Source organism: Eurosta solidaginis, chromosome 3 (genome assembly GCF_040869045.1).
Source record: "Eurosta solidaginis isolate ZX-2024a chromosome 3, ASM4086904v1, whole genome shotgun sequence".
Lineage (NCBI taxonomy): Eukaryota > Metazoa > Arthropoda > Insecta > Diptera > Tephritidae > Eurosta > Eurosta solidaginis.
Genome location: NC_090321.1, coordinates 198,779,123 through 198,792,771, shown reverse-complemented (window position 1 = coordinate 198,792,771; position 13,649 = coordinate 198,779,123). Strand labels below are relative to the sequence as shown.

The 13,649-nt window shown below is 40.3% G+C and overlaps 1 protein-coding gene across 3 annotated transcripts in view; it reads left to right on the top strand.

The window, feature by feature from the left end:
• Window positions 1-13,649, top strand: part of Fpps (Farnesyl pyrophosphate synthase) — a 70,990-nt gene that overhangs the window by 50,970 nt on the left and 6,371 nt on the right. For all 3 annotated transcript variants that reach the window (XM_067774597.1, XM_067774598.1, XM_067774599.1), the window contains exon 2: window positions 13,514-13,608. In XM_067774597.1, coding sequence (XP_067630698.1) covers window positions 13,514-13,608 — 95 coding nt within the window. The remainder of the gene's footprint in view (window positions 1-13,513; window positions 13,609-13,649) is intronic.

The following is a 13,649-nucleotide window of genomic DNA, read 5'->3' as shown; positions in this document are numbered from 1 at the left end:
ATTATTTAGTCAGAAAGAGTAATCAAATTGTATTTATATGTAGGGAAATTGAAAATTTAATCATCTACATGTTGAGTGGGATATTTCGATAAAAAGTTCCGTTCCATCGATATCTGTATTATAAAATTCACTCAAGTTCTTACAATTTCTTTCTAAGTCGTTAATTTCCTTGTTTAACAAATTTCCAACGTGTAAGAGGAATCCAAATCTAAAATTAAGGTCATTTAGTGGTGTAGATAGATAATTAATTGAGGATCGCACTGCGACCATTGGTCTATTGTGCCCTCAGCTCTTTCACAGCTCCTCATCCAAGCCGACATCTCTGATGAGCCCTAGCAGTTCACCTGGCTTGAGGAATTTGATGTGAGAATGCTCTGGCCATGGTGATCCCATAAATTTAGACCCGCGTCTTGAGATTGCATCATACTCCAGGGTGATATGGTCCGCCGTCTCCGCTGATCGATCACAAAATCGGCATGTTCGATATTATGCCCAGCTTCTGCATGTTGCTGTTCAGTCTACAGTGGCCTGTAAGAATAGCGGTTGGGATTCTTAGGTTATCTTTCGAGAGGCCTATTAATGCTCTATATCGAGTTGTGCTATAACCCCCTAACAGTAACTTAGATTGCCTCAGGCCTGGCATATTGCGCCAGTGTTCTTCCCTCTTTTTCCTCTCTTCTACTAATAGATGCCCCCTAATTAGTGGTATAAATATTGTACGAATTTCTTGTTGGAGACGATCGAGCACACTGTCCTAACGAGAGAAATTTCACATTCTGCGGAAAGACCAACATCTCTAGCTGATTCTCCGGGCATTTCGCGGTGCCTTCTTATACGTTTTACTATATCAGTATCCCATTTTTCACAAAGAAACTTCGCTTTTTCTATTGCTTCTTCACAGGATATGTCTCAAATTTCGGATAGTTCAGTCGCTAATTATTTAAAATCATTATACTAAAATTCATCCCCGGATCTTGTAATCTGAGCTGCACACGATCAATCCTCCTTAAGATTTCATACCAGAAATGAATTAATGTTATGAAACTAAAATTTAGTATCTTTTGTAGGTTCGCTTCTGGTGTCACTTGTGGTGTTAGTGCCCTCTGCTAATTGTTCTAAGTGTTCTACTTCATTCTATAGACCTTCGACGATAACGCTAACCGCTTGTATTCTGGTGCGGTGCTCCATCGTGTTTCGTCACGTTTGACAGTTTTTTGTTAAAGCATTTTTTAATAATTCCCATCGTAACGTTGAACGTGGGAAAAAAATATATGCTTTCAATTATTCCACAACCTGTCGCAAGTGTTCCGGATATATGCATTTTTTAGTATAGAAAATTTTTTCCAGAAATCAATATTTTCAGATATAATAAAAATATAAATTACCCAGGAACCTTGACATTGCGGACCATATGGTGCCCGTGTAAGTAGCGCCCGGGGCAAGATGCCTGCCCTACTACGCCACTGTGTGGTGGACGGAGTCCGCTACCATCAACCACGGCGGCCATGTAACTTTTTAACTAATTAGGAACTTTTGCGGAATTGCGTTCCAGATACATAATTTCGGAACTATTTCGTGATTATTTTTAATATCATTTAGATAATATTTCGGAAACCTTTCGCGATATTTCAAAGAATACTTTTGGAATTGCTTTCAGGTATAGTCCTGTATATTTCTTGATTGTTTCGGTATTTGGGGAATTTATCTCAACTCCTTTGAAACAGTTCGGGATTATATTGAGATTCTTAATTATTTTTGTATGGAGCATTTCGGGACTACACCCGCATCAAACCAGCATGGTTTGCGAAATAATTTTCGGAATAGTTCAAAATTGATTTCGAGATAAGATTCAGTTTCATTTTTTTTTGATCATTTTGCGACTATCCGAGAGCTATTCGCTGCTATCCCCAGGTCATTTCAGCCCTATGGATGCAATAATTTTTTAGGATAGATTTCAGGACCTTATCGGGAGTATTTAGGAATCATCCTTTTTTTAATAATTTAAACTCTGATCTTATCGACCTAGACCAAGAATTTTTTTTTGATTTTACAAAAACAAACCACGCTGAAGAGACACAATTTTAAAACAGCGTGGAGTTTCTGTAAAAGTATTCTAAAATACATATCGTTTATAGAGACGTCAAATAGAGCAGTTAAGAATGTTTCATTTGTTTTTCAATTCATTATTATGACATCGAACTGACTGAACCTGAGATAGCAGATAACTTGACACCCAGACATTAGAGAATAATCAAATTAGTTTTTCTGTTTCCGCACGTTTCGGCATTAATTGATAATCTCACGCTTTTTTAATTTTAAAGGTCGTTTATTTCCTGCAAATTCGGCAGCGGTAATTATTTGTATGCGCTCAAAACGTCACTTTATAAGTGCGCTGTGTATTATTATACTCAGTTGAGCAGAGCTCACAGGGTATATTAACTTTGATTGGATAACGGTTGGTTGTACAGGTATAAAGGAATCGAGATAGATATAGACTTCCATATATCAAAATCAACAGTATCGAAAAAAAATTTGATTGGGCCATGTCCGTCCGTCCGTCTGTCCGTTAACACGATAACTTGAGTAAATTTTGAGATATCTTGATGAAATTTGGTATGTAGGTTCACGGGCACTCATCTCAGATCGCTATTTAAAATGAACGATATCGGACTATAACCACGCCCACTTTTTCGATATCGAAAATTTCGACAATCGAAAAAGCGCGATAATTCATTACCAAAGTCGGATAAAGCGATGAAACTTGGTAGGTGGGTTGAACTTATGACACAGAATAGAAAATTAGTAAAATCTTGCGACAATGGGCGTGGCACCGCCCACTTTTAAAAGAAGGTAATTTCAAAGTTTTGCAACAAGTAATTTGGCAGTCGTTGAAGATATCATGATGAAATTTGGCAGGAACATTACTCCTATTACTATATGTGTGCTTAATAAAAATCAGCACAATCGGATGAAGAACACGCCCACCTTTTAAAAAAATTTTTAAAAGTCAAATTTTAAGAAAAAATTCAATATCTTTACAGTATATAAGTAAATTATGTCAACATTCAACTCCAGTAATGATATAGAGCAACAAAATACAAAAATAAAAGAAAATTTCAAAATGGGCGTGGCCCCGCCTTTTTCATTTAATTTGACTAGAATACTTTTAATGCCTTAAGTCGAACAAAAATTTACCAATCCTTATCATCCTATTTGGTAAGGGCAAAGCTCCTATGACGATAACAGTTTTCTGTTAAAATGGGAAAAATCGGTTGAAGCCACGCCCAATTTTTATACACAGCCGACCGCCTGTCCTTCCGCTTGGCCGTTAACATGATAACTTGGGCATAAATCGATATATCTTTACTAAACTTAGTTCACGTACTTACTAAACTCACTTTATCTTGAGTGTTAAAAATGGGCGAAATCCGACTATGACCACGTCCAGTTCTTCGATATCGAAAATTTCAAAAAATGAAAAAAATTTCATAATTCTATACCAAATACGAAAAAAGGGATGAAACATGTTGATTGGATTGGTTTATTGACGCCTTCACATATACAACTAAGGGCCACTTTCTTTCAAAACCTTCATTAATACCTTTAGTTTGATACCCATATCGTACAAACACATTCTAGAGTCACCCCTGGTCCACCTTTATGGCGTTATCTCGAAAAGGCGTCCACCTATATAGCCCACTCCCTTTTAAATAATCAGTAACACCTTTCATTTGATACCCATATCGCACAAACACATTCTAGAGTCACCCCTGGTCCACCTTTATGGCGATATCTCGAAAAGGCATCCACCTATGGAACTAAGGCCCACTCCCTTTTAACTAATCACTAACACCTTTCATTTGATACCCATATCGTACAAACACATTCTAGAGTCACCCCTGGTCCACATTTATGGCGATATCTCGAAAAGGCGTCCACCTATGGAACTAAGGCCCACTCCCTTTTAAAATACTCATTAACACCTTTCATTTGATACCCATATCGTACAAACACATTCTAGAGTCACCCCTGATCCACCTTTATGGCGATATCTCGAAAAGACGTCCACCTATGAAACTAAGGCCCACTCCCTTTTAAATAATCACTAACACCCTTCATTTGATACCCATATCGTATAAACACTTTCTAGAGTCACCTCTGGTCCACCTTTATGGCGATATCTCGAAAAGACGTCCACCTATAGAACTAAGGCCCACTCCCTTTTAAAATACTCATTAACACCTTTCATTTGATACCCATATCGTACAAACGCATTGTAGAGTTACCCCTGGTCCACCTTTATGGCGATATCCGGAAAAGGCGTCCACCTATAGAACTAAGGCCCACTCCCTTTTAAATAATAATTAAAACCTTTCATTTGATGCCCATATCGTACAAGCATATTCTAGAGTCACCCCTGGTCCACCTTTATGGCGATATCTCGAAAAGGCGTCCACCTATAGAACTAAGGCCCGCTCCCTTTTAAAATACTCCTTAACACCTTTCATTTGATACCCTAATCGTACAAACACATTCTAGAGTCACCCCTGGTCCACCTTAATGGCGGTATCCCGAAATGGCGTCCACCTATGATCTATGGTCTACTCCCTTTTAAAATACTCTTTAATACCTTCCATTTGATACTCATGTCATACAAACATATTCCAGGATTACCCTAGGATGATTTTCCTATATGGTTATTTTCCCTTATTTTGTCTCAAAAGCTCTCAGCTGAGTATGTAATATTCGGTTACACCCGAACTTAACTTTCCTTACTTGTTTTTATATGTACTAGGACTGCTGCGAATTTGCCATTTACATAAACGAAAGCGCTTATTCGTAGATTTTGATCCGTGGGTGATACCAAGTATTTTTAAGAAATAAACCTTTAGTACTAATATAAAACTACCGTTTTGTCTAAAATTCGCATTCGTAAATGCTCCTTTCTAATTTGCTTCATAATCGTAATCGCAGCATATTAGTCTAAGAGCGCGTCACTGTCCTTCTTCATAATTTTTAAATTTTCGTCAGCACTTAGTAGGAATCTTGGTTACTATGACGCTTGAGTCAAAAGCCGTCATGGGAAGTGTTTGGCAATGAGGTTCCATACCTTCTGCTAACATTCGAATCGCTAAACTGTTGAATAAATAACTCCAATATTCAATAATGCAAAATGGTCTATTAGACTACTTTGAAGGTACTTCACAATAACACTTATACTTCACAACTAATAGCGTGCTTAAAACAAAACGGATTACTGACTACTCAGTTTGCTCTGCTTTTATACTCTCTGTTGCCTTGTCCGCATATTTCTGCAAGTGTCTAGATGTTTCTCCTTCTAGAATATTCTACTTGGTTACCAGCTATATGCGTATTTGTAGCTTATAGCCTTTCGCATAGCCATATGCGTGTGTATATGTGAGTACTACTTAGACTGATCATTATATGCGTTTGTGAGTATCTCACCGCTGCCTTGTATGTATGTTAGTAAATGATGATTGATTTGATGTACACTAGAGTGGCAGCTTACTTTATTGTTGTTGTGCCTTTATTTACTTAGTATCAAATTAGTGATGTGGGTATCACTTAATGATGCTAATATTCGTCACACTGCCCTCCACCTAAGTCTGATCATCCCGATCAGACAAATCTCTCGATCCGCTGCTAGCCTCTCCAAATGAACCACCCTTCTATTTCGTGGTTTCCCAATTGTTTGTATGCGGTAGATGGTATCATTTATCGTCTTCACAACTTTGTACGTGCCTTCCCAACTGCACCAAAATTTGGATGGAACACCTTTCCGCCGATGAGGTTGTATAACAGTACCAAATCTACATCCAAAAAACCTTCCGAATTGTTGTTGCCGTCGTACCTGTGTTTCGTCTTACTACTCGTTATCCTGTTTCGTTCCCTCATACTCTGTTGTTTGGCCAATGAGCTACTTCGCAGAGCTTGATCTTGACGAGTTGACTTTGCATCATCAGTATCGTCGTGACGGTTCACAACAGTAGTGCGCTCTGGCTTGAAACTACCCTTGCATTCTTTCTGGGAAATTCTTTCCTTCGTTTGAGTGCGTCCATTTGGGTTTGCCAATGCCAGTGTTTTTCTCGCAGGTATCTTTGATTTTGCTTTGTTTGGCCCATTCCTTCCATCAACCTTTGCCCGATCTACTGCTTTTGACTTTGGCGGTCTTTGTCGAATCGCCTCCACCAGCACTCGCTTACTGCTGAACCCTTTCTCCAAACTGAAGTTGAGTTGTACATCCTGGTTCTTATAGCGTATATTCCTTCTTTGCATGTCGATTCTGATGTCATGGTCAACTAAGAAGTCCACTCCCAATATGACTTCATCAACAATCTCCGCCACAACGAATTTGTGTAGAATTGTGACCTTTCCAATTAAGATCTCACATACCACTTCTCCTTGGACTTGGTTATACTCGCCAGTGATCGCACGTAATCTTGCTCCAGGTAATGGCTTTACTCTCCTGTTGACCAAATCAGATCGGATTAAGGAATGAGATGCGCCCCGTATCCAAAGTCAGCACACGTTCTTTGCCATCCACATTTTCTTTGACGGTAAGACTGCTCGATTTTCCTTCAATTTGCGAGATAGATATCACAGGACATTCAATAGCTGGAGCAAGTTCTCGATCTTTACATCTGACTCGCTCTTGCTTATCTCCTCCAGCTTTGTGTTTACAACCAGCCAAGTTGGAACTACCAGGACCGGTGCTGCAATGACGGGCAGTGTGACCTGGGTTACCGCACTTGAAACACTTCATAACTTCAGCATTTTTCTGTTGTGATCCCTTCAGTGCTTCCAAAATTGTGTCTACCCAATCTGGCCTTTCTACTTCCACACGGCGTGCTTTGAAAGCTGGTTTACTCAATAGTGAGGCAGTTTCCCGAGTCAATGCATGTGATAACGTTTCTGCAAATGTTGGCTTTGGGTTTGCGTATGTAGCTCGCTTTGTTTCGACGTCCCGTATGCCATTTATAAAGCTCTGAATCTTTACCCTTTCAGTGTATTCCACGGGTGCGTCCGCATTTGCCAAAAGAGCCAACCTTTCAACATCCGAAGCAAACTCCTGCAATGGTATATCTGTTTTCTATGCTCGCTTCCGTGACGTCTATCGACAGCGGCCATCAATGCTTCATAACTGTTCCATTCGTACTCTGGAATAGTCTGTAAGATTTCCGCGGCAGTCCCTTTCAATGCCACGAACAGTGCAGCAACTTTATCTTGCGCATTCCAGTTGTTCATTGTTGACGTCTTCTCAAATTGAAGCTTAAATACCTGGAAAGGAACAGAGCCGTCAAAAAATGGAGTTTTTACCTTCGGATTACTCGTCGAAGCAGCCGGGCGATTAAGTTGCAACTCCTGTATACGACCTTTCAAAGCTTCCATCTCGGCATCCATTTTGTCCTCGAGCTGTACAATTTTTGTATTCTGTGCTTCTAACTGCGAAGACATTTGTGCCACCTGCAATGATAAGCGCTCCTCTTGTGCTTCCATCTTAGATGTAATCTGTGTCGACATTTCTGAAATACGCGTTTCTTGTGCTTTGAACTGCTCAGCCAACTGAGTTGTCATATATGTCTTCTGTTCTTCCAGTTGGGATGCCATATAAGTCTTCTGTTCTGCCAGTTGAGATGACACTGTTGATGTTTGAGCAGATATTGCAGCTAAAATCATGTTCAAGTCTGTGCTCGTAACTGTCTGCGATGTTTCATTTTTCTCTTCAATTTTTGTTGTTGTCTCGTCCCCATCCGGATGAAAGACATCATCGTCCACATTAATTCCTTCCGACTCCATTACCTCTCGTAGCCGTGCTTGAAGTTCGATCTTATTGCCGTTTGTATTCAATCCACGGTTCTCCAACTCTTTTTTCAGTTGCTGGATCCTTAATTCACTTAACTTTGCCATGTCCGAATTGTATTCGAAATCTTCCTCTTCTGACACCAATTGTAACGAATTTAGGGAAATTCCGTTTATTCCAAATCTTCTGCTAACGGTCGAATCGCTAAACTGTTGAATAAATAACTCCAATATTCAATAATGCAAAATGGTCTTTCTAAGACTACTTTGAAACTACTTCACAATAACACTTTATACTTCACAACCAATAGCGTGCTTAAATCAAAACTGATTACTTACTACTCAGCTTGCTCTGCTTTTATACTCTCTGTTGCCTTGTCCGCATATTTCTCCAAATGTCTAGACGTTTCTCCTTCTAGAATCTTCTACTTGGTTACCAGCTATATGCGTGTGTTGTTGTAGCAGTGCTTCGCCCCATCCAATAGGTGCGGCCGATCACAAATTGTCATCAATATCCTCTAACGGGAGTCCAAGGAAACTTGCTGTTTCAACATGGGTGGACCATAATGAGAGGGGTGTTAGAGGCGTTGGTTCCACATTACAATTAAAGAGATGGTTGGTGTCATGTAGGGACACATTGCAAGCGGAGCATACATTTTGTATGTCAGGGTTGATTCTGGATAGGTAAGAGTTTAACCTGTTACAGTATCCAGATCGAAGTTGAGCTAGAGTGAGTCGTGTTTCCCTGGGGAGTGTGCGTTCCTCTTCCGCAAGTTTTGGGTACTGTTCTTTGAGTACTGGATTCACCGGGCAATTTCCCGGCATAAAGGTTCGACGCCTGTTTGTGGAATTCACCGAGGACCTGCTTTTGTTTTTTAGCTTCATAAGGCTCAGTTCTCACGTGCCGTATTTCCTCCTAATGCTTACGGAGATGACTCCTTAAGCCCCTAGGCGGTGTTGGCCCATCAATCAGATACCTGTTGGGATTCCCAGGTTTCTGGGTATTCAACAGGAACTGTTTGGTTAGCATCTCATTTCTCTTCCTGATGGGGAGTATTCGCACCTCATTATGTAGATGGTGCTCTGGGGACATAAGAAGACAGCCCGTTGCGATTTTGAGAGCAGTATTTTGGCAGGCCTGTAGCTTCTTCCAGTGAGTAGTTTTAAGGCTTGACGACCATATAGGGGACGCGTATCATGCAATCGGCTGGCCAATTGCTTTGTAAGTAGTAATGAGCGTTTCTTTATCTTTTCCCCCAAGTACTGCCAGCAAGAGATTTGAGGATTTTATTACGGCTCTGGATTTTCGGTACAATTACGGCTGCATGCTCACCAAAATGTAGATCCTGATCAAACGTCACACCCAAGATTTTGGGGTGTAGCACAGTCGGCAGCATAGTGCCATCGACGTGGATGTTCAAAATGGTCGACATTTGGGACGTCCAAGTTGTAAATAAGGTCGCGGATGATTTAGTCGGTGATAATGCCAGGTTTCGCGAGGCGAAAAAACTGGAGAGATCTGGGAGCTAGCCGTTTATTCTGTTGCAAAGCTCATCGATCTGTGGCCATTATTGTGCAGTCATCGGCGAAAGAAACGATAGTATCTCCTTCCGGTGGCGAAGGTAGTTTTGATATGTAGAAATTAATCAAAAGTGGGGATAGGACACCACCCTGTGGCACCCCTTGTTTAATTCTTCTTGGCTTTGATGTTTCGTTTCTGAATTGCACCGATGCCTGCCGACCTCCCAGATAATTTGCGGTCCACCTTTTAAGACATGGGGGAAGGGTAGACCCTTCCAGGTCTTGCAGTAACGTGCCATGGTTGACAGTATCAAAAGCTTTTGATAGGTCTAGCGCAACGAGTACTGTTCTATGGTGGGGCTTCTGATTTAAACCACAATTTATCTGACAGGCTAGCTGCAAATTTGCTTTGAAGTAGGGGAGCAAAATGGCTTCAAGCGTCTTGGCTACTGGCGATAGGAGAGATATCGGGCGATATGACTTTACGGTGGACCAAAGTTTACCTACACCGGCAGAGAGGAGACGGATTCGATAGGGACTTTACGGTGGACCAAAGTTTACCTACACCGGCAGAGAGGTTACAACCGCTTAAGTGCTCCTCCCATTTCGCCCGCTTGTGTTCATCCACAAGCAATCTGATGCGTTGGTTTATATCCCGTATTTGGGAGTCGCCGGGATCGAGCTGTCTTATAAGGTCACGTTCTCTCGCTAAATTTGCGGCCTCCGCCGGAAAGTGAGGCCGAATTTCGGGAATTCTACCGGCAGGTATGAAGCGAGTCAAGGCGGATTCAATGACCTTGCGGAAAGCACGCGGGTTAACTCCTGATAATCGTCGCGAACCCAATTTCTTTAAATCATAAAGGCGACTTAGGGTTGCTTTTAATGGTCTATTAATACTCATGACTCTCGTGGCACAGGGCGCCTCCAGGTTTTTTCGGTTGTTTTTAAGAGCTACAATTCCGGATGTGCGAACAGTAGGAATCTCTACCACCAGTCGCTACCACGCCTCCTGACCCTCACACCATATGCCAGTACAGAAGCTATAGGACTGCAACTTCGAACTCATACCTTCGTCAACGTCACTTTCCTAGAAGCTCTAGGTGTAGCTCCGAAGACTTTCCAACGGATGCTTTTGTAGCGCCATGCTGCCGAGCTACACAAGAGAAACACCTTGAAACGTTAGGGAGTGACTATTCGGCCAAGGATGCCGCCCTCGATATCATAAGCAGTATAAGTGGATGTCATTGCGTCATGGGTGAAAATCGTATAATCCTCGGCGCATCTACATAATTAAAATTTTACAAGGACCCTGGATAAAATTTTTAAAATGTAGACCAAAGATTGCAGACGTTTGTGTTCACAACATTGATTTCAATAGTCTTCGTTAAATCAAATTTAGAATGAAAGTCGACGGATTTTAAGTTGAAAGTTGTTAACTACTGTTTTCCGGCCTTACGATATAGGAGCTCATTATGGATGACCGCGTAGCTTCAGCTTTCAGACAAGTTGGACTGTCCACTACGTTAGGGTAGTATCACACACGGTCATTAGTTCCACTGTCTTGGGAAAGCTTTTGCTTCACCACTTTGAGTGTTCTTGCGAAGGGCAAAGCCTCACCTGGTAGATATATGTGCCTGCGTATTCACATTTGTAAAAGGAGCCGTAACGTGTACGTGCTATTTAAACCTGGTTGATAGGCTATAATCAATGTGATTCACTCCAAGGGACTAGTTTTGGATAGGGCCGCCAACTTTAGGAAATATCAAACCGGGAGGCTTGGGTGTTGAAGGATGAAGTGTGAAAATCAAAATTAACATTTCAGACGCTATTGTATAGTTTCGCAAATAAACAACAAATGTTTGAATGCAAGACTTAGTGATTTACCAAACCGTTCTCATAAGTACATATATCCTCAACTTAAGTATGAGGTAAGAATAATTTCAAAGCAGTGTTGATGCCCCTAGAACCTACTAAAGGATTTTGCATCACTGATTTCGCTTATTCTTTAGGACAATTTAAAAACATGTTCGCCTTGGGTCATTTTATTTGAATTAATTGTTCATTATTAATTGTTTCAAAAATGTAAAGTGAGCATAAATTTATTATATAACTTTTCTTTTAGTGTTTTGTTTTAATAACTTGCTGAATTGGGTGATGCAAAGTCCGTGTTAAGCTGACATCGAAAGCGCCTGTTATTTTAAATAACTTTTGAATAGTTATAAAGAGTTAAATTTCGCAATTAGTTTCTTATAACTGGCAGTGATGCGCATCCGTTGATACCACTTTCGACCATATCCGACCACTTTTCGACATAAGCAATAAATGGCCAAAACAGTCTTAAACGAGTAGCAAATATAGTAACGCGCCGGACGCCGCGCCGATATTTTTGACATTCGGCGGCGGGGTGCGAAAAACGACCAAAATCGGCGGCGGCGTTTATCGGCGGCGTATATCTCTAGGATGGAGATATCTTTATCAAATTAAGTAAAAATCTCATCCGAACTCACAATGTATTATCATTGAAAATGACGAAAACCAGATGATAACCACGATATCGGAAGTTTATAAATTGTAAATGTCATTTTTTTCATAAATAAATACTAATAAGGGGGTGAAACTTGGCCAGTGGGTTGACTTGGGGTAAGAAAAAAATATAGTAAACATTCAAGGAATTTTTCACAGCTGCTTTGGTGAGATTATCATTTACGTCGCCGTGGTGTGGTGGTAGCGTGCTCCGCCTCACACGCCGATGGTCTTGGGTTCAACTCCTGTGCAAAGTCGCACCGAACATTTTAGAAACAAGTTATTACAATTAGAAAAAAAAAATTGGTCACCCTTCTGAAGTTATTTGGCAAACGAACACACACAAGTGTATTTCTGCTATGAATATCTTCTCAGTGAAAGTTCATCTGCCTTGCAGATGCCGTTCTGAGTCAGCAAAAAACATGTAGGTTCCTTGCGGCCAATTTATAGGGAAAATTAAAAGGTGCACGACGCAAATTGGAAGAGAAGCTGCCTAAAATCTCTTCGGACGTTATCGCCCCTTACATTGTTTTAGCTCCAAGGAGATAATTAATTTTTTATATTGTAACGAACTTCGGGGAATTCCAACTATTATTGCACCTTCTGCTAACGTTCGAATCGCTAAACTGTTGAATAAATCACTCCAATATTCAGTATTGCAAACTAGTCCTCATTTAGGTCACTTTGGGAGTAGTACTTCACAATTATACTTCACAACCAATAGTGTGTTTAAATCAAAACCGAATAGTTTTTACTCAGCTTCCACGGCATTTATACTTTAGGTTTCCTCGTTCACCCATTTCTCCTAAGGACTAGTAATTTGGCGAACAGTTATATCTCATGTTTGGTTAGTTACCAGCTATATACATGTATATCTGTAGTCAACGTCTCTCCCAAAGCCATATGCGTGCGTATGTGTGAATAACTACTTCGGCTGATGACTACATATTTGTGTGTGTGAGATATCTCTTCGTCGCCTTCTACATAAGAGTTGCTGCTTTATTGTTGTTGCTGTGCATTTATTTAGTAGCAGCTTAGTGATGCTAATATTCGTCACAATATATTTAAGTGAAGGAACGAATGCCAACACCAAACAGCCTCTGCTCAGGTAGACGAATACTTGCGAAGCATCCCGCTTTTTTTAAATTTTTTAAATTTTTTAGTGATATCTGCCCAGGACTTGAACCTGGGACCTTCGGTGTAGTAGGCAAGCATCGTCATGCCCACTTTACCCTAAATGGCAGTTATTTACAAGATTTGGGGTTCACGGGCTTAAAACCAGTTTACATTTAATATTTGTTCTATACGGCGTTGAACAATTTATTGTAAGACTTAAGGAAGTTATACAAATCATCTCCTAACCCTGTATTGGTCCAGCTTGTTATTCTTAGAACCAGCATAACAACACAAGTTATGAAATTAATTTGATTGAGAAAGAATTTTAATTTGATTGAGGAAGAATTTTAAAATATCAACTTCAGTTCAGTTTTTTTGTTTTTTTTTTGCCTGAGAAATACATTTGGGGGAATGTCTCGAACTCAGTTTCGAAACGACATCTTAGCAATACATTTTTTTGTTTGTTTTCAAGTTATTTTCACTCAAAACTCTTATCTCGAATCTGTATTTTGATGTCGCCTTTTCTTCACAGCACATTAACAACATTAAGCAATCAATTTGTGTCGGTACCTGCACACTTAACAATGTCAAAAGATGACACTCGTGATTTTGAAGCCACATTTCCTGGTGAGTGAACAAAATACAGATATTGCTAGCTACCTAATTAT